The 23,946-nt window shown below is 41.3% G+C and overlaps 1 protein-coding gene across 1 annotated transcript; it reads left to right on the forward strand.

Moving 5' to 3' along the window:
* The first annotated feature begins 359 nt into the window (after positions 1 to 359).
* On the forward strand, positions 360 to 22,602 carry vp37b (Vacuolar protein sorting-associated protein 37B). Its single transcript, NM_001173684.1, is given in 4 exon segments — positions 360 to 586; positions 12,789 to 12,960; positions 19,149 to 19,231; positions 19,551 to 22,602. Coding segments are annotated over 4 exon segments (843 nt in total). The 5' UTR covers positions 360 to 481; the 3' UTR covers positions 20,034 to 22,602.
* The last annotated feature ends 1,344 nt before the right edge of the window (positions 22,603 to 23,946 follow it).

Genomic DNA, 23,946 nt, shown 5'->3' on the forward strand with positions numbered 1-23,946 from the left:
GCTACTGAAAACATATTGGTTGTTGTTGCCTGTTGGTTTTACTGTAGCAGAGATGGCTCTGACTGTAGAATACTTAGATCATAGCATTTCTAAACCTAACACTAATACTGTACTTTTTCTCTTATTATTTTTACAATTTCAAATTACAACACAATAACAAAAAAAACTGGATATCACTACACTTATATTTTCTCTGAAGAAACTTAAAATAACTATACTTTAAAAATATATATTTGTTTTTAAAATAACTATACTTTCTGTAATGTACTGTCTTTGGTATGATGCCAAATCCCCACCAATCCTGTCCTAGAGACCCACAGCTTCCGGTGATACTCTAGCTTTTTGTTGTTGTTGTGTATCTTCAGCCAGTCACCTAGCTTGATGCTGTTATTTACTCTCCGGATCGCGTGAACTCGGTGATGTGAAGGCCCTTCACCGGAAGGATCCGCTAGGCAAAGAGAGGAACACAGCTGTGACAGAAATGTCTGGTTTTGGGAACAAGTTTAGTTCGTACTCGATGACACAGCTCAACGATTTGCTTGAAGATGATGACAAACTCAACAGCATTGTCCAAGAAATGGAAGAGGTAAGCCACTATAACAGTATTACTATATCACTTGGGTTTTTTGCAGCATTGTTTCAATTTCAAGCCCTTTGTTTAGCTTTCGCCAGCTTGTAGGGTAGGCAACGAAGCCTCCAGGGAAAGTTTAAGAATTTGCGGAACAATGGCATAGTTCCCTATATGTGTGTGTATATATGTGTATATATATATATATAACCTCAGTTATGTGCGGGAAGGTAGAGTAACATATTTCGATGTCAGGTGTGTCACGCTCTTTTACTTTTTAGAACGTTGCTTTCTTACTCGAAGTAACCTTCCTGGAACTCGTGACGTTTCGTAGAATCGAAACACTTGCAGTTTGCCATTTTACCGAGTAACAAGCAAAAACACTCTCAGTGATTTGACAGTACAAGAAACATGGCAACACTGTTGTAGTTAAAATGGGCAGAATCCTTCCCATGTTTGTCTTGGTAGTAGATTCATATTGATCAACATGGAAGGAAAATAGTAAAAATACGTACTTCCTCTCTGGGGAGGGAGTCCGGTATTGTGGTTGGTGATTGAGTGACAAAGCAAAATACTGTAAGCTATGTTGCCAAGCTGCAGCAATGACATGACATACAGTTCAGCTGGTCAGAAAGGATCTGTTTGGGAAACGTCAATTGCAAGACGCAATAGGGCAAGGCATTCACACTTATTTTTGTTTAAATTGGTGCAATGCCTCGAAGTCATGGTCATGCGCCCGATCTAAAACTATTACATTTTCACTTGGATAAACAGCATCCTTTTTAGCCCAAGGGAACCCTGCCCTGAACCCAGTTTGTTAGTAAATAAATGCATATGACCACAACTGGCCATTTTTAAGGACACTGATGACAACAAGCATGGCGTTGTCAGCTGCTGAATGGACTTGGATGCAAACTGTGCCATGGCATTCTGCTCAACAAAACAGAATAACTGTCAGTACTTTGTTAGATTATATTGAATGTAAACTACTCCACGGCTTAATACTGATGATTGCTTAAGTTTTCAGAGTTCTCCTTGGTCATTACTTCTATTATCACACAAAAAACAAGAACCTAGCTGTCCCACTTTATGTGAGGGTGAACTTACTTGGTTCCTAGACATGAATTCCATAGAATCCTCATTTCCTCTACAGATGAATCTAGGCCTTCGTAATCTGTCAGTTCTTTAACTGACATTGTAAAATAATCAATGAAACCAGCAAGCATTGATTTGCTTGTCTCAATGTGCTATCATCAGAGATCAGCTTTTTATAGTCCAAGGTCCTTTTTTATTACTCCCTCTATCTGATTCTAGCTGACCATGGTTTCGTTTTACTCCGTCTGATGCAGCAACAGTTTGTGGCAATGGAGTCGAATGCCGATAGGGCTATATATCACAGAGCTAATGCTGTAGGTTACCAACCATGGACCATTAGCTATGTCATTACAGGTTACAGAGGGTGGTGTATTGACCTGACAGTGGAGGGAATTAGTCATAGTCTGTGTACCAAATGGCACCCTATTCCCTATATCCCTTTTGACCTGGGCCCCGGTCAAAAGTAGTGCTGCTCTATGTAGGGAATAGGGTGCCATTTGGTACACAGTGAGATAAGTGAGAAGTGCTCCTAATGACTGGAAAAGGCAGTTATGACTAACTCAGGACACACCTCATTGAGTAAGTTGAGAAGTTCTGCACCTTTATCATATGGTGTGTGTGTGTGTGTGTGTGTGTGTGTGTATATTGTAAGGGGACAAAGGCAAAGCTGCTGGCTGTCGCAGCTCTGAACATGTGAATGTAATCTGAGCAGGTACAGTACGTTAGTACACTGTGTACTGCTCCAGGAATGAGAATTCATTGAATGCATACCCGTAAGTACAGACGCATGTACACTTTCGGCTAGCTAACACATTTGGAAACGCCCTCGCCGGCGCAGTTATTGTGTGCAAATGGGGTTACATTTAAATGTGGTCTGTTCTTGTTATTTGAGATGAAGAATAATCTCAGTCTGGATCTACACGAGTCTCTGCTGTTTGGTTTGCCTTGGTTTCGTATCATAGGCTACATACTGACTGTTTTATATTTGTCTGGCAGCCAGACATCAATCAACATTTACATTTTAATCATTTAGCAAGCACTCTTATCCAGAGAGACTTACAGTAGTGAGTGCATACGTATTGACATCAAATTATATTTGTCATATGCTCCGTAAACAACCGGTGTAGACTAACTTGTGCCCTACCAGTAGATATAAACCTACTGTTCTAAGTTAACTCTGTATATTATTATTTTACTGCGCTCTCTAATGGCGCGTGTGTGTGTGTGTGTGTGTGTGTGTGTGTGTGTGTGTGTGATGCATGTTAGTCAGGGACAGACGTGGACTATAGCTGCCAGACTGGCCTTGGTTTGATCAGGCAGCAGAAACTGCACACTATTTTCAACCCAACACATCCAGCTAAGAATAGCATATCAAGCAAGGAAAGTTCCCTTTGAACAAATGTTACAGGGAGGATCTGGATGCCAGGGTGCTGGGTGACCTAGTTGTCTATCACCACATGGTGTATCTTATGATTAACTTAACATGCAAAATGTACAAATTCTAAGTGAATTTGAGTTTACGCTGATTGTGTACAGTCATTCAGCCTCTGTGAATTCCTTCCATGATCAATGTCTCAGTAGGCAAAGCCTCTTTCTCAGTAGGGCTGTGGAGAAGAGACATATTGTCACCATTTTGATGTGATTGTAGTTAAAGAGACCGGATTAAGTAAAATAATATAACCACAGGTGTAAGCCAGTATCAGTCAGTGAATAAGAGACTGTGATATGTAACTAGACCTATACCAGGCCTGACATTGAGACATGTTCTCTTTATCTCACTCCGTTTGGCCAGGCAGGGCTCTGCAATCCTCTCTTGGACTGACAGGGCTCCAGACTAACATTTTCCCCTACTAACTTTTTCAGTTGGTGATGACCAGGCCATGATTAGGTGGAACCCCCACTCTCAAAAAATGTGTGCAGCGTCACACAATACATTTGAGTCATCATCTTATAAGTTATTTTAGTCATTCACAATGTTTTATTAAGAAGTGACAGACTACTGAGATGGTATTCAATAAATAAGTTCTAACATGTCCAAACAGGAATGCATGTTTCAAAATATTTAGATATGCAACCTAATCCAGTGATTTGTCATGAATTTTGGGTTAACAATTAGGCCTAAATAGGACTACAGAATTTCAGATTTTTTTTGGTTCAATAGACATGAATTTGCCTTCATCTTTATGTGCACTAATATTATATATATACACAGTGAGGGGGGAAAAAAGTATTTGATCCCCTGCTGATTTTGTATGTTGCCCACTGACAAAGAAATGATCAGTCTATAATTTTAATGGTAGGTTTATTTGAACAGTGAGAGACAGAATAACAACAAAAAATCCAGAAAAACTCATGTCAAAAATGTTATAAATTGATTTGCATTTTAATGAGACCGGGACTAATAGGTTTTATGCCCAAACCAAAGAAGGACTCTCTTTACTTGGACAATTGGAGACCAATCACATTGTTGGCAACTGACTAAGTTACTAGCCCATGTCTTTGCTAATATGCTGAAAAAGGGCCTTGATGATATCAGTGAAACTCAACCTTCATTAAAGGAAGGAGTATTCATAACCATATACTATTGATATTAGATTACAGTGAGTTAATAGATGGCTTTATATTGTGTTTAGATTATAATTTTTTTGACACTTTAGAGCATAACATTTTATATTTAGAACTATCTCTACTTTTGGGTACGGGGAGAATTTCTGCAAAGTGATAAGGGTGATGTAACAGCCCTTATCTGTGGTATATTGGCCATATACCACACCTCCTCTGGCCTTAAATATAACACCTACTGCTAGTAGCCATGTATTTTTTTTTCTTCTACTGTATCATTGATTGTATGTTGTTTTACTCCATGTGTAACTCTGTGTTTTTGTATGTTGTCGAACTGCTTTGCTTTATCTTGGCCAGGTCGCAATTGTAAATGAGAACTTGTTCTCAACTTGCCTACCTGGTTAAATAAAGGTGAAATAAAATAAATAAAAATTAATCTAACAGTAAATATCCTAAAAAAACGACTTTGCAATGGCTTAGTGCACTTGCAATGTGACTAGATGGTCACAATCTGGAGCCCTGACTAATAAGCTCTAGAGGAGGCTCCAAATGAAAGCCTCTGTTTGGGTGTGATGCTGCCTCAGGCCTTCTGAGCTCGGTGGCTGGATGTGTGTTTATCAAGCATCAGAGTAGGAGTGCTGATCTAGGATTAGGTGTTCCCTGTCCATAAAATCATATGAATTATGTTCTAAAAGGCTGAACTGATCCTAGATCAGCACCCCTACCTACTCTGAGCCGCTTGATACAGATACGGCTGCTGTACTCAATCCCCACACAGCTAAAAGCCTCTGCCTTCAGCATAATAACGCCATTATGTTATATGGCATCTTAAATAGGAAGAAAAGGAATATGTTGAGCAGCACAGTCTGTCTGGTATGACAGTTTGTGTTCCCCTGTTAAATTTGTTCCCCACCTTCTGTCACTGTACAGAGAAAGTGGAGAGCCAGTCATTAACTATTTCCTTCCCCTGCAAAACATAGTGTTTGGTTTTTTGGGGTTTGACAGAACAAGCCTGCAGTCATGGATGCTATTTAAGGCTGTTTTTTTTCTCCAGTGAACTGTGTTGGAGTGGCTTATTGAGACACAGTTCTGGGAAGTTAGTTAGTTGGTTGTATGGTTTGGTCAGCTCAGGTCACGGCAGTACAGTGTGGGAAGCAGTGAAGCACAGTGGTTATGAATGCACTTAGCCTCTGGCCTTGTCTGAAATGTTGTTTTCTCTCTGTCACCCTCCAACCCATCCACTCGCAGCCCAAGTCCACACTGCTGGCTGGCTTCTGTCACTCCATGACAAGATAATTTGTTTTGGAAGTGTTCTACTGCCTGTTAGGCTAGTTAATGCATTTTCAGAGCTAGGCCACATGATGCTGTTCACGCCCAAGCTACTCGCTTTTTCTGTCCATGTAGCTTGATGAGACTGACCTGAGTCATGTGGTAAAATGACTCGAGTCATTGCAATTAGTTATGCTCATTTTCGTTTAGCATTTAGCTAACAGCGTCTGTAATTTCGCTATCAGTTTGTGCAAATTTTGTTAGAATTATGGTAATAGAAGCCACAGAGGGCATTATCTTTTTTTTGAGCTACATACAGTACCAGTCAAAAGTTGGGACATACTTTCTCATTCAAGGGTTTTTCACTTGTATTATTTTCTACATTGTAGAATTATAGTGAAGACCAAAAAACTATGAAATAACAAATATGGAATTGTGGAGTAACCAAAAAAGTGTTAAACAAATCAAAATATATGTGAGATTCTTCAAAGTAGCCACGCTTTGCCTTGATGCCAACTTTGCACACTCTTGGCATTCTCTCAATCAGCTTCATGAGAAATGCTTTTCCAACAGTCTTGAAGGAGGTCCCACATATGCTGAGCAGTTGTTGGCTGCGTTTCCTTCACTCCGCGGTCCAACTCATCCCAAACCATCTCAATTGGGTTGAGGTTGGGTGATTGTGGAGGCCAGGTCATCTGATGTAGCATTCCCTCACTCTCCTTGGTCAAATAGCTCTTACACAGGCTGGAGGTGTGTTTTGGGTCATTGTCCTGTTGAAAAACAAAAGATAGTCCCACTAAGCGCAAACCAGATGGGATGGCGTATCGCTGCAGAATGCTTTGATAGCCACGCTGCTTAACCTCTTGGGGCTATGTGGGACGCTAGCGTGCCACCCGTGGTGCACCCTATCAACAGCAGGTGCATTTCAAGAGCGGCAAATTTGAAACCAAATAAATGTCAAAATTCAAATTTTTCAAACATACAACTATCTTACACCCTTTGAAAGATAAACATCTCCTTAATCTAACCACGTTGTCCGATTTCAAAAAGGTTTTACGGCGAAAGCATAAAGTTAGATTATGTTAGGAGAGTACATTGACAATAGCTGTGTGTAATGTTTTGTCAATTCAAAGACAGGGTCACCAAAACCATAAAACCAGCTAAAATGATGCACTAACCTTTTACAATCTCCATCAGATGACACTCCTAGGACATTATGTTAGACAATGCATGCATTTTTAGTTCTATCAAGTTCATATTTATATCCAAAAACAGCGTTTTACTATGGCATTGATGTTGAGGAAATCGTTTCCCTCCAATAACCGGCAGTCAAGTCAGCACCACAAATTAAATAATTAAAATTAGAAAACATTGGTAAAATATTATATTGTCATTTAAAGAATTATAGATTTACATCTCTTGAACGCAATCAACTTGCCAGATTTAAAAATAACCTTACTGGGAAATCACACTTTGCAATAATCTGAGCACTGCGCCCAGAAAAATACGCGTTGCGATACAGACTAGCCGCCATGTTGGGGAGATCTAAAATCGAAAATACTATGTAAATAATCCATTACCTTTGATTCTCTTCATCAGATGTCACTTCCAGGTATCACAGGTCCATAACGAATGTAGTTTTGTTCAAAAAAGCTCATCATTTATGTCCAAAAATCTCCGTCTTGTTAGCACATGATCTAAGCCCGCCGGACTTCACTTCATGAACGAGGGGAAAAAATATATTTACGTTCGTTCAAACATGTCAAACGTTGTATAGCATAAATCATTAGTGCCTTTTTTAACCAGAACATGAATAATATTCAAGGTGGACGAATGCATTCTCTTTTATAACGTATTGGAACGAGGGTACCCAACATGAACTCGCGCGCCAGAGTCTAATCGGCCATCACCGTTCCATGGCTCTTGTTCGGTCAGATCTCACAGTAAAAGACTCAAAACACTTTGTAAAGGCTGGTGACATCTAGTGGAAGCAATAGGAAGTGCCAAAACATTAATCAACCCCTGTGTGTTTCAATGGCATAGGCTTAACCTCTATGGGACCGGCGGGACGAATTCGTCCCACCTACGTAACAGCCACTGCCAGCCTGTGGCGCGATTTTCAAAATCTTCAAAATCCTATTACTTCAATTTCTCAAACATATGACTATTTTACAGCCATTTAAAGATAAGACTCTCGTTAATCTAACCACACTGTCCGATTTCAAAAAGGCTTTACAACGAAAGCAAAACATTAGATTATGTCAGCAGAGTACCAAGCCAGAAATAATCAGACACCCATTTTTCAAGCCAGCATATAATGTCACCAAAACCCAGAAGACAGCTAAATGCAGCACTCACCTTTGATGATCTTCATCAGATGACAACCCTAGGACATTATGTTATACAATACATGCATGTTTTGTTCAATCAAGTTCATATTTATATCAAAAACCAGCTTTTTACATTAGCATGTGACGTTCAGAACTAGCATACCCCCCGCAAACTTACGGGGAATTCGCTAACATTTTACTAAATTACTCACGATAAACGTTCACAAAAAGCATAACAATTATTTTAAGAATTATAGATACAGACCTCCTCTATGCACTCGATATGTCCGATTTTAAAATAGCTTTTTGGTGAAAGCACATTTTGCAATATTCTAAGTACATAGCCCAGGCAACACGGGCTCGCTATTTAGACACCCGGCAAGTTTAGCACTCACCATAATCATATTTACTATTATAAAAATGTCATTACCTTTTGTTGTCTTCGTCAGAATGCACACCCAGGACGTCTACTTCAATAACAAATGTTGGTTTGGTCCAAAATAATCCATCGTTATATCCGAATAGCGGCGTTTTGTTCGTGCGTTCCAGACACTATCCGAAATAGTAAAGAAGTGTCGCGCGCTTGGCGCAATTCCTGACAATAAAATTCAAAGTATTCCATTGCCGTACGTCGAAGCATGTCAACCGCTGTTTAAAATCAATTTTTACGTCATTTTTCTCGTAGAAAAGCGATAATATTCCGACAGGGAATCTCCTTTTCGGCAAACAGAGGAAAAAATCCCAAAGGCGGGGGCGGTCGGGGTCACGCGCATAAGCTAGTGTCTCTTGATGGGCCACTTGAGAAAGGCGATAATGTGTTTCAGCCTGGGGCTGGAATGACGACATTCTCTTTTTTCCCGGGCTCTGAGAGCCTATGGAAGACGTGGGAAGTGTCACGTTAGAGCAGAGATCCTTAGTAAATGATAGAGATGGCAAAGAAGTTCCAGAAATGGTCAGACAGGCCACTTCCTGTAAAGGAATCTCTCAGGTTTTGACCTGCCATTTGAGTTCTGTTATACTCACAGACACCATTCAAACAGTTTTAGAAAATTTAGGGTGTTTTCTATCCATATGTAATAAGTATATGCATATTCTAGTTACTGAGTAGGAGTGGTAACCAGATTAAATCGGGTATGTTTTTTATCCAGCCGTGTCAATGCTGCCCCCTAGCCCTAACAGGTTAAAGGTAATTCAACACATCAGGTATCCACTTCCTGTCAGAAAATGTCTCAGGGTTTTGCCTGCCAAATGAGTTCTGTTATACTCACAGACACCATTCAAACAGTTTTAGAAACTTTAGGGTGTTTTCTATCCATATATAATAAGTATATGCATATTCTAGTTACTGGGTAGGATTAGTAACCAGATTAAATCGGGTACGTTTTTTTTATCCAGCCGTGAAAATACTGCCCCCTAGCCCCAACAGGTTAAGTGTAGCTTGAATTCTAAATACCGACAGTGTCACAAGCAAAGCACCATCACACATCCTCCTCCATGTTTCACGGTGGGAAACACACATGCGGCGATCATCCGTTCACCTACTCTGCCTCTCACAAAGACACGGCGGTTGGAACCAGAAATTTCACATTTGGACTCATCAGGCCAAAGGACAGATTTCCACGAGTCTAATGTCCATTGCTCGTGTTTCTTGGCCCAAGTAAGTCTCTTCTTATTGGTGTCCTTTAGTAGTGGCTTCTTTGCAACAATTCGACCAAGGATGCCTGATTCACGCAGTCTCCTTTGAACAGTTGATGTCTGTTACTTGAAATCTGTGAAGCATTTATTTGGGCTGCAATCAGAGGTGCAGTTAACTCTAACTTATCCTCTGCAGCAGAGGTAGCTCTGGGTCTTCCTTTCCTGTGGTGGTCTTCATGAGAGCCAGTTTCCTCATAGCACTTGATGGTTTTTGCGACTTCGCTTGAAGAAACTTTCAAAGTTCTTAATTTTCCGTGTTTATTGACCTTCATGTCTTGAAGTAATGATGGACTGTTGTTTGTCTTTGCTTTTTTGAGCTGTTCAGGCCATAATATGAACTTGGTCTTTTACCAAATAGGTCTTTTACCAAATAGGGCTATCTTCTGTATACCACCCCTACCTTGTCACAACACAACTGATTTGCTCAAACATATTAAGAAGGAAAGCAATTCCACAAATGAACTTATAACAAAGCACACCTGTTAATTGAAATGCATTCCAGGTGACTATCTCGTGAAGCTGGTTGACAGCTTTGCACACTCTTGGCATTCGCTCATCATTGCAAAGGGTGGCTACTTTGAAGAACCTCAAATATAAAATATATTTTGACTTGTTTAACACTATTTTGATTACTACATGAGTCCATATGTTATTTCATAGTTTTGATGTGTTCACTATTATTTTACAATGTAAAAAAAAATAAGTTGGTGTGTCCAAACTTTTGACTGGTACTGTACATGGACACACTGGCTTTACTCAAACCAGTGGCATGTCGTTAGTAAAGATTGAAAAAAGTAAGGGGCCTAAATAGCTGCCCCGGGGAATTCCTGATTCAACCTGGATTGGTTTGGAGAGGCTTCTATTAAAGAACACCCCCTGTGTTCTATTAGACAGGTAACTATTTATCAACAGTATAGCAGGGGGTGTAAAGCAATAACACATGTTTTTCCAGCAGCAAACTATGATCGATAATGTCAAAAGCTGCACTGAAGTCTAACAAAACAGCCCCACAATCTTTTTATCAATTTCTCTCAGCCAATCATCAGTCATTTGTGTAAGTGCTGTGCTTCTTGAATTTCCTTCCCTATAAGGGTGCTGAGTCTGTCAGTTTCTTTACTGTAAAATAGCATTTTATTTGGTCATAATTTGATCAGTTATACTTGGATGTGTAGTGTCTGCGTTTGTTGCTGGCATGTCATGCCTATGTTTGCTTATCTTCCCAATGAAAAAAATCATTAAAGTAATTAGTGATATCAGTGGGTTTTGTGATGAAGGAGCTGAGTTTGCCTTTTTGGCCAACATTTTATTTAGGTGCTCCTGAGCTTTTTACTCTATTCTTTATATCATTTATCGTTGTTTCTTCTTCGTTTTATTCAGTTTAGTCACATGATTTCTCTATTTGCATTACATTTGACAATCTGTTGTGCTGCCAGACTTATTTTCTATTCCTTTTGCCTCATCCCTCTCAGACATACAATTGTTTTTTAATTCCTCATCAATCCGCTGTGATTTAACCATTTTTAGTCATTTTCTTAATGGATGCATGCTAATTAGTAACTGGAATAAGCAATTTCATAAACGTGGCAAGTGCAGCATCTGGTTTCTCCTCATTACACACCACAGACCAGCAAATTACTTACATCAACAACATGGGAATCACTACAAAATGTCTTGTATGACCCCTTTATACACTATATTAGGCCCAGCCTTTGGAACTTTGGTTTTCCTAGATATGGCTACTATATTGTGATCACTACATCTGATGGATCTGGATACTGCTTTCAAGCAAATTTCTTTAGCATTCGTGAAGATGTGATCAATACGCGTTAGATGATTTTAAATCCTGTGGTTTTTGTTACTATCCTGGTAGCTTGACTGATATCCTGAACCATGTTACAGGCACTGATTAGAGTTTGAAGCTTTTTCTTGAGTGGGCAGCTTGATTAAAGCCCGTCAATATTTAATTCACCCAGAAAATATACCTCTGTTGATATCAAGCATTTCACACACGTTATCCGGATACTGACTAGCACTTGGTGGTCTATAGCGGCTTCCCACCAGAATGGGCTTTAGGTGAGGCAGATGAACCTGTAGCCATATTACTTGAACAGTATTTAAAATTACATCCTCTCTAAGCTTTACAGGAATGTGGTTCTGAATATAAACAACACCTCCATTGGCATTTGTCTTTTCTGTAGGTTTTATAACCATGTATTGCTACCATTGTATCGTTGAAGGTATTATCTGAGTTTCAGTCAGAATTTGAATATTATCTGTTACTACCAAGTTAGTAATTTCATGAATCTTGTTTCTTAATAAGCTACATATGTTAATGTGGGCTATTTTTAGCTCTTTACTGGGATGCTTGATTGTTTGCAGTGCTTTACTGGGAAGCTTAGCAGAAGTATACATGCTCATGTTATTTTTGTTATTGCAAGGTGGGCTGCACACAGTGGACTTCCTACTAGGGCACACCGCCTCAGTGCTAACAGTATAACTCTGGTTCATAGGCACCTGATTACTGCAAACAATAGCTGTAGGATCAGCAGAGGCATTCAGGGCAGTAAAAGGGACATCAAGTAGGTTACTTACATTGTGTCTACCAACGCCCCTGGTATAATGACTTTTGTAGTTGCATTATGACAACTCAGCGACACAATGGTAGGGATTAACTGAGCCTGGCTTTGGTCACTGATAACTCATTGTCTCAATAGCATTATAAGGCTGCATTAAAGGATCCAGGAACCCAAATTATGCTGGTGGATTCCATCCTCCTTTATAAAATGTGTTTTGTTTCCAAAAGGTATCGAAATTGTCAACAAAAGTTACACCCATTGCGCTGCAATAACATGTAAACATCTTAATCGACGTTTCAGTGGTGTATTTGATCAGTGCATGTGCTAGCACCAGCTGAGCGAACCTCCTTATGTGAGAGTGTAGTTCAGCAAAACAGAATATGCTTACTTAGAAGTAGTTTTCACATACAAACTTTATACTGCATATCCGAACTCAGAATCAAGTATGCTTCCCAAAAATAACATGGTCACCGTGGTAGAATGTTTGATTGCCGATTTTCTGATTGCCATCAGGTAGCCTGATTTTCAGCTGTGTCCATGTAAACAGGATTATTAGGGAAATCATTCGTCTTGCAAACTTTTTAATCATTTAACTTTTTAAACGTTTTGTATTTATCTGACTATCCACAATAATCACATTATTATATTCATACAATCATATTTAATGTCTGTGCGATCCTTTGTATGTTGTAGATGCAGGAGGTGCAACAGACCAAGGAGATGATCCTGGCCAGTAACCGGAGCCTGGCAGAGCAGAACCTTCAACTGCAGCCCAGACTGAATCACCAGAAGAGCCAGCTCACCAAGTGCTACAGCTCCCTACAGGACAGCTTCGAGGCCTACCAGGTTCACAAATCCAAACTAGGTAATATATGTTGAACTAGGTAATACACGCTACAGAAACAAGACTAAGGTTCCTGCCCTATTGGCCATTCTTGCTCAGACGAGGCTTTCTTGCTGTTTGAATTTATATATTTGAATTTGAAATGCATGACACTTGACATGAATAGGTTGTTATGCTAAACAACTTTTATTTTGGTTGACATGGTTTGTGTGATGGCTTGACGGTTTGAAGAAGTTCAATGCTATTACCCGGATTGCCAAATTGACAACTCACTTTGAGCATTTGAACATTGTAATTTACTGTCATGGCAGGTAGTTTGTAAGTTTGCATAATATTTTCCTCTTGTTTGTTCTTCTGTTGGATTATGACACACAGACCTGACCAGTTTCTCCAGCTTTTCCCATCAGAAGGCCCATATAGTGGCCCTAATCCAGTTTAATTTTCCCACTCGCAGTAGCTCATTTCTGCCAGTATTGAGCAGGATCCAGCATTGAATTGAGGGAGGGGGGGACACAATACCCTATAATGATAAAGTCAAAACATGTTTTTAAAATGTTTTGCAATTGTATTAAAAATGAAATACAGGAATATCTCATTGACATAAGTATTCACTCCCCTGAGTCAGTACTTTGTAGAAGCAACTTTGGCGGCGATTTCAGATTTGAGTCGTCTTGTGTATGACTGTATTAGCTTTGCACATCTGGATTTGGGGATTTTTCTCCCATTCTTCCTTGTTAGATGAGGAGCAGCGGTGAACAGCAATCTTCAAGTCTTTCCTCTGATTTTCAATGGGATTCAAGTCTGGGCTTTGGCTGGGACACATTCTTGTTCTGAAGCCATTCCAACGTTGCTTTGACTGTATGCTTGAGGTCATTGTCCTGTTGGAATGTATATCTTTGCCCCAGTCTAAGGTCATTTGCACTCTGAAGCAGGTTCTCTTCAAGGATTTGCCTGTATTTGGCCCATTCAATGATCCTTACCTGTCCCTGCCACAGAAAAGCATCCACATAGCATGATACTGCCACCACCATGCTTCAGTTGTAGGGACATCTCAAGGATGATCAAAGGAAATTGGATGCACCTGATCTCAATTTGAAGTGTCATAGTAAAGGGGTGTGAATACTAGAGGTCGACCGATTAATCTAAATGGCCGATTAATTGGGGCCGATTTCAAGTTTTCATAACAGTCGTTAATCGGTATTTTTGGCCCCCGATTTGCCTATTTTGTTTAATTTTTTGAAATGTATTATTTTTTTTTTGTTGATAATATATATTTTTTAAAGGTACTTTTTTTTTTTTAACCACCTTTATTTAACTAGGCAAGTCAGATTAAGAACACATTCTTATTTTCAATGACTGCCTAGGAACGGGGGATAACTGCCTTGTTCAGGGGGGGATTCGTTTTTGCAACCTTCCGGTTACTAGTCCAATGCTCTAACCACCTGCCTTACATTGCACTCCACGAGGAGCCTGCATGACAGGCTGACTACCTGTTATGCGAGGGCACCAAGAAGCCAAGGTAAGTTGCTAGCTAGCATTAAACGTATCTTATAAAAAACTATCAATCTTAACATAATCACTAGTTAACTACACATGGTTGATGATATTACTAGTTTATCTAACGTGTCCTGTATTGCATATAATCGATGCGGTGCCTGTTAATTTCTCATCGAATCACAGCCTACTTCGACAAACGGGTGATGATTTAACAAGCGCATTTGCGAAAAAAGCACTGTCGGTGCACCAATGTACCTAACCATAAACATCAATGCCTTTCTTTAAAATCAATACACAAGTATATATTTTTAAACCTGCATATTTAGTTAATATTGCCTGCTAACATGAATTTGTGTCACTTCTCTTGCGTTCCGTGCAAGCAGTCAGGGTATATACAGCAGTTTGGGCCGCCTGGCTCATTGCGAACTGTGTGAAGTCCATTTATTCCTAACAAAGGCCGTAATTAATTTGCCAGAATTGTACATAATTATGACATAACATTGAAGGTTGTGCAATGTAACAGGAATATTTAGACTTAGGGATGCCACCCGTTAGATAAAATACGGAACGGTACCGTATTTCACTGAAATAATAAACGTTTCGTTTTCGAAATGATAGTTTCCGGATTCGACCATATTAATGACCAAAGGCTCGTATTTCTGTGTGTTATTATGTTATAATTAAGTCTATGATTTGATAGAGCAGTCTGACTGAGCGATGGTAGGCAGCAGCAGGTTCGTAAGCATTCATTCAAACAGCACCTTCGTGCGTTTTGCCAGCAGCTCTTCGCAATTCTTCAAGCATTGCGCTGTTTATGACTTCAAGCCTATCAACCCCCGAGATTAGGCTGGTGTAACCCATGTGAAATGGCTGGCTAGTTAGCGGGTGCGCGCTAATAGTGTTTCAAACGTCACGCACTCTGAGACTTGGGAGTGGTTGTTCCCCTTGCTCTACATGGGTAACACTGCTTCGAGGGTGGCTGTTGTCGATGTGTTCCTGGTTCGAGCCCAGGTAGGAGCGAGGAGAGGGACGGAAGCTATACTGTTACACTGGCAATACTAAAGTGCCTATAAGAACATCCAGTAGTCAAAGGTATATGAAATAGAAATCGTATAGAGAGAGAGAGTCCTATAATTCCTATAATAACTACAACCTAAAGCTTCTTACCTGGGAATATTGAAGAATCATGTTAAAAGGAACCACCAGCTTTCATATGTTCTCATGTTCTGAGCAAGGAACTTAAACTATTTTTTTTGGTCCTCCAATAATCGGTATCGGCGTTGAAAAATCATAATCGGTCGACCTCTAGTGAATACTTATGCAAATTAGATATTTCTGTATTTAATTTTTAAGGTCCAGGCATGTTTTGTAAGAAAATGGCTAACTTACTGCAATTCTACACATTTTGAAATGGGTCAGAGAGAAAAATGTGCAGTTCTAACAGCTAACCTAATGCTATTCGACATATTTTGCAATGAGGCTGAGAGAAAATGTTGCGGTTTTAAAGTTAATTTCCTGTAATTCTAAACATTTTGTTACATTTGACGTGTTAATATGCTATCTGGGGGGCCCCCGAGCTTTAGGGGATCCCCCCCCTGCCTTGCGGGGCCTGCGGGGGTGCATCCTATGCCACTGAATAAATTGACTGCTGATACTTATGACGCGAAGGTTGCCAGGCAGCCCCCTCCAAACAGTATGCCAACATTTCACTTCAGTCTTTGTTGTGGTGGATGTAGCACTCATTGATAAAGTTAGTGTGTCTTTGTGTTCTCCTCTAGTCACAAGAGTAGTGATTTGGCCCTCCTCAATGCATAGGCTGCCATTTACCCTCCTGCAGCTGAACAGGCTTTCTGTCTCTCTCTGCCTCCTTTTGTACACAGTAGATGTTATTGTGCTTTTACATTGACATTTTAGTAATTTAGCAGATGCTCATATCCAGAGCGACTTAGTGCATTCATCTTAAGATGGCTAGATGGGACAACCAAATATCACAGTCCTAGAATGTACATTTTTCCTCAAAGTAGCTATCAGTGAAATCAGAGCTAGAAATCAAAGTGTGTGTTAGTTCACAAAATACATGTTATTTTTTGGTGTGAGAGGGGGTGCTGTGGGATTATTTAAGATACTCTTTGAAGAGGTAGGGTTTCAGATGTTTTCAGAAGATGGGCAGGGACTCTGCTGTTCTAGCTTCAGGGGGAAGCTGGTTTCACCATTTGGGGTGCCAGAACAGAGAAGAGCTTGGACTGGGCTGAGTGGAAGCTGCCCCCCCATAGGGGTGGGAGGGCCAAGAGACCAGAGGTGGCAGAATGGCGTGCTCAGGTTGGAGTGTAGGGTTTGAGCAGAGCCTGAAAGTAGGGAGGGGCAGTTCCTCTTGCTGGTCCATAGGCATGTACCATGGTCTTGTAGTGGAGACGAGCTTCGACTGGAAGCCAGTGGGGTGTACGGAGGAATGGGGTGACATGAGAGAACTTGGGAAGGTTGCAGGGGTTTGATGGCACAAGCAGGGAGCCCAGCCAACAGCAAGTTGCAGTAGTCCAGACGAGAGATGACAAGTGCCTGGACTTACATTCCCATGCTCTACTTGTGTGGCTGTTCCTTCATGGAAGGCCTCGCCACCTGCCCTTTTGTTTGTTGATGGCGAGAGGGCTTTTGTCAAATGTAGGATACCGGTTTCCCTGTGTGCTGGCTGTCCTAGTTGTGGATTTGCTGTAAGCAGCAGTAGCAGCAGCCGTAGTGTATCTGCATGGGAAGGACAGAGCAGGGTTGTGTCCCAAATGGCACCCTATTTTGCGCTGTATAGTGGATAGGGTGCCATTTGGGAGACAACCCACATCGCTGGGAGCAACTGAACTCAGCCATGTGACCCAGATGAAAAGCATGGTCTTACGGCAGAATCAACCCAGTATTGTTTGGTCTGTGTGTTTCCTTTGCATACAGTGACTCCCTCCAGCCTCCACCATAGCAACGGCAACAGGGGTGCTTCAGAAGATTCTCTAGGGTGGCAGTGAGTGGGGGCCAGGGTGGCAGGACAGACTGTGCCCCCCTGCCCCTTAGTACAACAGCGTGCTGTTGAGCTGCTGGCGTGTGAGGGCAAAAAAGCCCTGGAGGGAGGGAAAGAGCGAGAGGAAGACAGGCCAAAAACTCCCCCCTCACTGTCAGTGGAGGCTGGTCTGTATCCATTACTAAATGGCAGTCTCATGATCCCTGGGTCCAAACTGTGTGTGTGTTCCACTCTGGTCTTTCAGAGGTAGAGAATCATTCCATTGTGTGGAGGAGTGCTGATGCTCCTGTGAGTCTGTCTCGTTAGAGTGGAGAGGGGATGAGAGTCATTTGGCTGGGCCAGAGGAAGAGCTTCTATCCTCCTAACACTTCACTCTGCAACTCGCACCTACAGTACGCTTGGATTTGGTTCTAATACACTACTTGGAACATGTCTAGTTCACAAATAAATCAAACGATCTCAGTCATGCCAATTGGACCGATGACCACTTCCTGTCCTCTCTGTTTAAATGTTGTTTTCCTGTGATATTGGACAGACAGTACTTCTCTCTCTGTCAGTGTGGTAATTCATTGTGAGTGGGTGCACTCCGCTGGCTGGGGCAGCTGTGAAACGCCTTGCATCATGCCCGGGGAAGCTGGTTAAATTAAGACAGTTTTTTTCTGGCACTGCGCAGGGAGGTCGAGGGAGCCAGGCCTTTGTCTAGGCTTTACCGTGTTTTCTTGATCGGTTTTGCTATCTGTCTCTCTGTCTTTCTTGCTGGAGCTCCCTGATGTATAGCTCAGATCTGTCTTATTCTGACAAGTCAAATGGGTTTACACATACATACTTGTTTTGTTATTACACAAACATTGTAATAACAGATGATTTAAAAAAAAATAATGCAATCAAATTTTTCCAACCACTCATGTTCTCGTCTTCTAGGCTACATGAGGTCTGTCTTTCTGTAAGGTGTGATTTGCCCAGTGTTGGTGAGTTGGCATTGGCACCACACTAGTGGGTAGGGATCATAAACCTAGAGTTTTGCTGTGTGATCTGGTTGCTTTGGTGTCAGGTCCTGCATGTAATTCCAGCAGCTCCAGCTGGTATTGTCTTTCAGTCAGTAGACTGACTCAACACAGGAACCAGGCTGGCCTCTTGTTCAGCTTCCTTGGAGACTCCCTGACTGGGCCAAATAGCACCCCATACTCACAAAGGGCTCTGCTCCAAAGTAGTGCACTATTTATGGAGTAGGGTGCATTTATAGACGCAGGCCCCAATCTATTTCAGTTCACCGCTCATTATGAAAGACAGTCAGTCTCTTTGCTCAGAGTGGTTTTATCCTGGGAACTCGTAATGAGGCCTTGGTTTTGGTGTCAGAGAATGAGTGATGGCTGGATATGGAGCTGTGTGTGTGTGTGTTCCCTGCTCACTGGTTGAATACTCGCTCATACTTCTGTAGCAGTCATCATGTGAGTCAGTGTCTCATGTTATTGAGGCCTACTCATTATTTTCAGCAGTACAGTTTCAGCAGTCGTGTGACTATGAGAGGCGGCTGTTTGAGATTAATTCTAGTTGTGGTCGTCAAACAAAATGTCAACTTTTGTCTTGTCCTTTCCGTTCTCCTCTGTTCAGACCACATATTTCCTAGTGTTGTCACTGACATGATGAATTCTAGCTGCATTCGTAAACAAAATGGTAACTTTGTTTATTTTTTTTTCTCTTCTGCTCACAGACCACAGCTCTGGGAACAGTTCATTGGACACATTTCTTGCTCTATTGCAGGCAGAGGGAGCCAAGATTGAAGAGGAGACAGAGGTAAACGGCATTACAACACCTCTCTCTGTCAAAGGATGGCCTAATGTGTCCTGCGGCATCAGTTTAAACACTGTCCTGCCGTTCCTGTTTTTATTTCCACTGTGGCCCAGAGGGCCTATCCATTTATGGTTTATTAATCTGACTTTATGGTCCCGTTAGTTACAAGTTGGGGGAACACCTCGCATTTGTTCTTTAGTTTTGTTACTGTCGAGTCCTCACATCTATTCATCACATTGTTTATACTTTCTAATTTTTTTTGCATGGAATCTCCAGACTGCTTTCATGGAATGTTTTTAAACCGTCCGTCTTTTCTAAACAGAACATGGCGGACTCCTTCTTGGACGGGGACGTCACCCTGGATGCCTTCATGGACTCGTACCAGAGCAACAGGAAGCTGGCCCACCTGAGGAGGGTGAAGATTGACAAGCTGCAGGAGATGGTGCTGAAGGGTGGACGGCTGCCTCGGGTCCCAGTCTCCTGCTCCCATCCTCAGGTGGTCTCAGCCAGGCCAGCCCCCCTCTACACAGAGGCCAACAACCACAACCCCTTTCCAGTGCCTCAGCCCAGGAGAGCCCCCCCTCCCCCTCCAGCCCAACAACCCCCAGCTGTAGCCCCCCAGCCCCAGCCTGTTGTCTTTTCCTACCCTGCCACCCCATACCCCCCTATCCCCCCCAGGGCGGGCCACCCTTTGCTCAGTGTCAACCCTGGGTACCAGCACCCTTTCGTGTCTCAGTACCCCCCTGCCCTGCCTCAGAGGCCTTCCCCTCGCATGGCTCCGCAGTCTGGCTTCATGATTCAGTAGTGAAGGGGCCACAGTAAAGGTGCATTACAGTACACGCAGTGGACTTGCACTGCAGCCTCGCTGGAACTATCTTCTGTGTTGTCAGGCTGTGAGCCTCTATGAATACGGTGCAACGTATTGCAAAGGGGGTTGATTGACTTGCTAAGGCTGGTCTGGGCATGTCCAACTGAAAGAACAAAAATAATCTATACAACATCGGGATTGAATTTGCACTCTTCTCACCAGAATCAGAACTCCATTGCTACAACACCCCAGAAAGGACTTGACCTACCAGCTAAATCCCTCAGCGCCAGGGCTTTAGATGTAGTCTAAAGTGAAATAAATGTCCATGTATGGTTCACTGGCCTCAGTAGCCTGGACTGGCCATCACCCCAGTTAAATGAGCCCTAGATTTTCACCACTTTGTCCCAGTCAGACAGTCCATGCCCCTCAGTTATGTCCTCAAGTCCTCCCTTTTCTCCTGACGGTGCCTCGTCTGAGGTATCTAAAGGGAAGGGGGACTATAGCCGTTCATCGCTGTTTCTCATCTGATCTGCTGTCATTTGAATTGGATGTTTTTATGTTGCGTTACCAGAGACTGTTCACAGAAGATAATGGTGAACCATATGCAAAACGAACAGACTTTACTGTGCTATTTTTAAAACGTATTTCCCAGGTATATCTGCACAAACCTGTATCCATTATATTCTGACTTACTGACTTATTTCCATAGGGTACTTAGAAATGTTGAGACTTCTTCTTAAATTAATTAATATATATTTAGAGTACTAATGTCTTACAGGATGCTGGATGCTTATTTTTGCCAGGAAGGAGTGGACAGACATTTTTACAGAAATTGTGAGGTGGGTGCATCTCTTCTCCAGCACAGGGATTTGTCAAAGGATTGTATGGATCACATGCTCAATCCAATAGGGAGGACAGTTGGTCTCTGTTGCTCAGGGCAGATATGTGCAAACATGCTCTTGTCACAAACACACTGAACCCTGGGCCTCTTGCTCTGGCCTAATGAAGGATCTGTCCATGGCCATATAATACATTTTCCTTAACTATATTTTAGTCAGTTATCTAGTAAGCATATTTTATGCTCGACAGTTGAGACATTTGTTTGCCTTTTTGTCTTATCCTTCATCACTCCTTTCATCATTGAATGACCTTTTTATCTTGATTTTACTTGGGTACATGTTCTAAAGCTTATTCTTGATGTTTTAAGTCATTGCTGTTGAAACAAGATTTAGTCTATATATCTTAATCTGTGATATAACCATATAGTCGATTATAAAATCACACATATAACTGAGCCAGTCATCCACAGTTGTGTGAGCAGTAGCACCCTCTGCATGTAGACTATGTTTGTGTTGGGCTCTAAAGATTCGGATCATATTGACTGAACACCAAAGATTCCATGTCATCTTAATGTCTCTGAAGTTGTTTATAGAGTAACCGTTGTGTAAAAGTACTATTTTCATACCTTCCTGCATACCCATTTGTTAGGTTTATACCCATATGGCTGTAGTTTGAGGTGTGTTAATTTTAACGTTTGTAGCCTATTGTTTCTTCACACCAGACACCATATTCAGGAAATGGAGTCTGGATCAAACATAATGCAGTACCCATCTTAAATGTCTCTTGCACCATTTTTATTACAAATACTTATCCTGAAGGAGTCACATATCCTAAAACAGTGGTTGGTTACCTTGTCCTAAATGCTGCAGCTGTGCACTGTTAGAGTCACTGAGTGCCTACACTGGACTGATTTATGGAGAATCATACTGTTCTATACTTGATCTGTGAACACTGACCATGCTTGACTGCTCTGCTGCTCTGGATCCCCCTAGCCTAAGAACATGCATGTATAGTATGTTCCTAGCCCTTTGCTAACCCTACCATCAATGTTTTACTTCCCCTTGGCTGTGCCCCCAGTTCAGTTCTCCAACTAATGTGATGGTTATGCATGCCTGGTGGCAGGAAAGGCTTGAGTCTGACTGCCTGTCAGGATTCAACTCTCCTAACTGGTGCTATGGGGCTGGTGCCACCGCTTCAGTTTGCTTCTGAATTTGTGCTTGAGAGGTATGTCTTCAGGGACTGTGCCTAATGCTTGTGTGGTACTTGTACCGCTTCTTTATACCATCAATAGGTGGTTTGCCTGCCCTGAAGTGGGTGGCCACTATTTCTGTTCTTATGCATATCTATGTTTCACCAACACAATAGGACTCCTAGAGTTTTTAAATGTGTCTAATATCAAACAAATGCATATTTTAGATAAATGGGCCACAATCGGAGCAATAAGTTTGCTTGTGATTTAATTATATAGCCATTTTGTTTGAACTTGCATTTCTAACTTAAACTGTTAATCAATGATTAATTTCAGAGTTTTTCTCTGCTGTAGATAGCTGTTTGTCTATAACTGGCATAATTCCGCTGTTTGGGCTGCTTTAAAATAGACATTTGTATTACTCATTTTCATACATTGTTTGCTATGCTATTCAATGTAATGTTGTAGGTCTTTTAGCTTTTAACATTGTAGAGGTGGTTGGTGGAATTATAACTATTTTTAAGGATGATGAATCAATCAAGTGTTTTTTGTTGTTGTATTTGTCTCTTGAGTTGCATCACACCAAATCACACAGCTTGATCTGTAAGTTTAATGTAGGTTGTTTGGGAGTAGAGCTGGTACAGTTGGCCATTTCAACTTAATTCAGAATACTTAGAAAGGTTATATTCCATAATGTGATGTTAACAATGACATCTGAGCTTGGAATGAACTTTCAATGGAGTTGATCTCCCTCTACGGCCTAGGCCTCACAGTCCTATTCCTTTTATAGGGCTCTAAATTTGACCAGGGCCCATAAGGCTCTGGTCAAAAGTAGTGCACGATGTAGGAAATAGGGTACCATTAGGAAAAAACCACAACACACCCACGCTTACCTACTGTCTCACTGTTAATATATTTTGCTGTGAAGATGTATACATTGTCACATCTTGATTATGTAATAATGAACATTGGAGTTAGAGGAAGGTTTCTTTTTTTAATGAATCCTAATTACAATACCAGAGCCAGCCTTGACGGTAAAATCAAACTGCAGGGTATATTGAAACAAGACTGCCATCTAGTGTTAATTTACTGATGTTGCCATGAAGTATAATTACTGTATGAGGTTCCTTGGACAACAGGGGAGAGTCTCAATTGCATCCTCATGTCCTCTCTCGATTCCTTCTCAAAACCCATTGGAGGTCAGAGGTGGGACCTCTGGATGAGAAAGCCAATGGGTTTTGAGAATGAGACAGGGAAGCACAGAGTATGTAATTAAGATTCTCCCCGTGTGTGTGTGTGTGTGTGTGTGTGTGTGTGTGTGTACTGTCTCTGGGACAATATTTAGCTATTGTCTAAATCAGACTTTTCCTAATCTAAACAGAAATCTGAAGTGTATGGATAATGATATGACAGGTTGGCTGCCTAGTAGGTGTGTCCAATAGGTGTGCATTCAATACAATTTTTTTTTTACAACAATCAATGTCAGTGCAACAGGACACTTTATTTAGGAACTATCTACACTGCTTTGAATTCATTGTAGACTTCTCATTTATGATGAAACTAATTTAGCTTTGGCAAATTCTCTCCAGTGTTAAACCCTTTCTGATACAGCCAAAACATTGTGGATTTTGAATGTACCCCAAGTGATGTGCAGATGTATGCATTACGTTATAGCTACATCATGACCGGGTCAGGGTACAGAACAGAAAACCACATTTTTGGAGGAATGGCAACAGAACCAGCAACGAAAGTCATCTCTAGTGTTCCGGAACAGAACTGTTATTTTAAAATCTTGAAAACCGGTTAATAATGTTATTTTTTGTTCTTAAAATATACTTGTTTACAGTGGTGTAAAGTACTTAAGTCAAAATACTTTGACGT

The sequence above is a fragment of the Salmo salar genome, chromosome 20 (assembly GCF_965601325.2).
Source record: "Salmo salar chromosome 20, fSalSal1, whole genome shotgun sequence".
In the NCBI taxonomy this organism is placed as follows: Eukaryota; Metazoa; Chordata; class Actinopteri; order Salmoniformes; family Salmonidae; genus Salmo; species Salmo salar.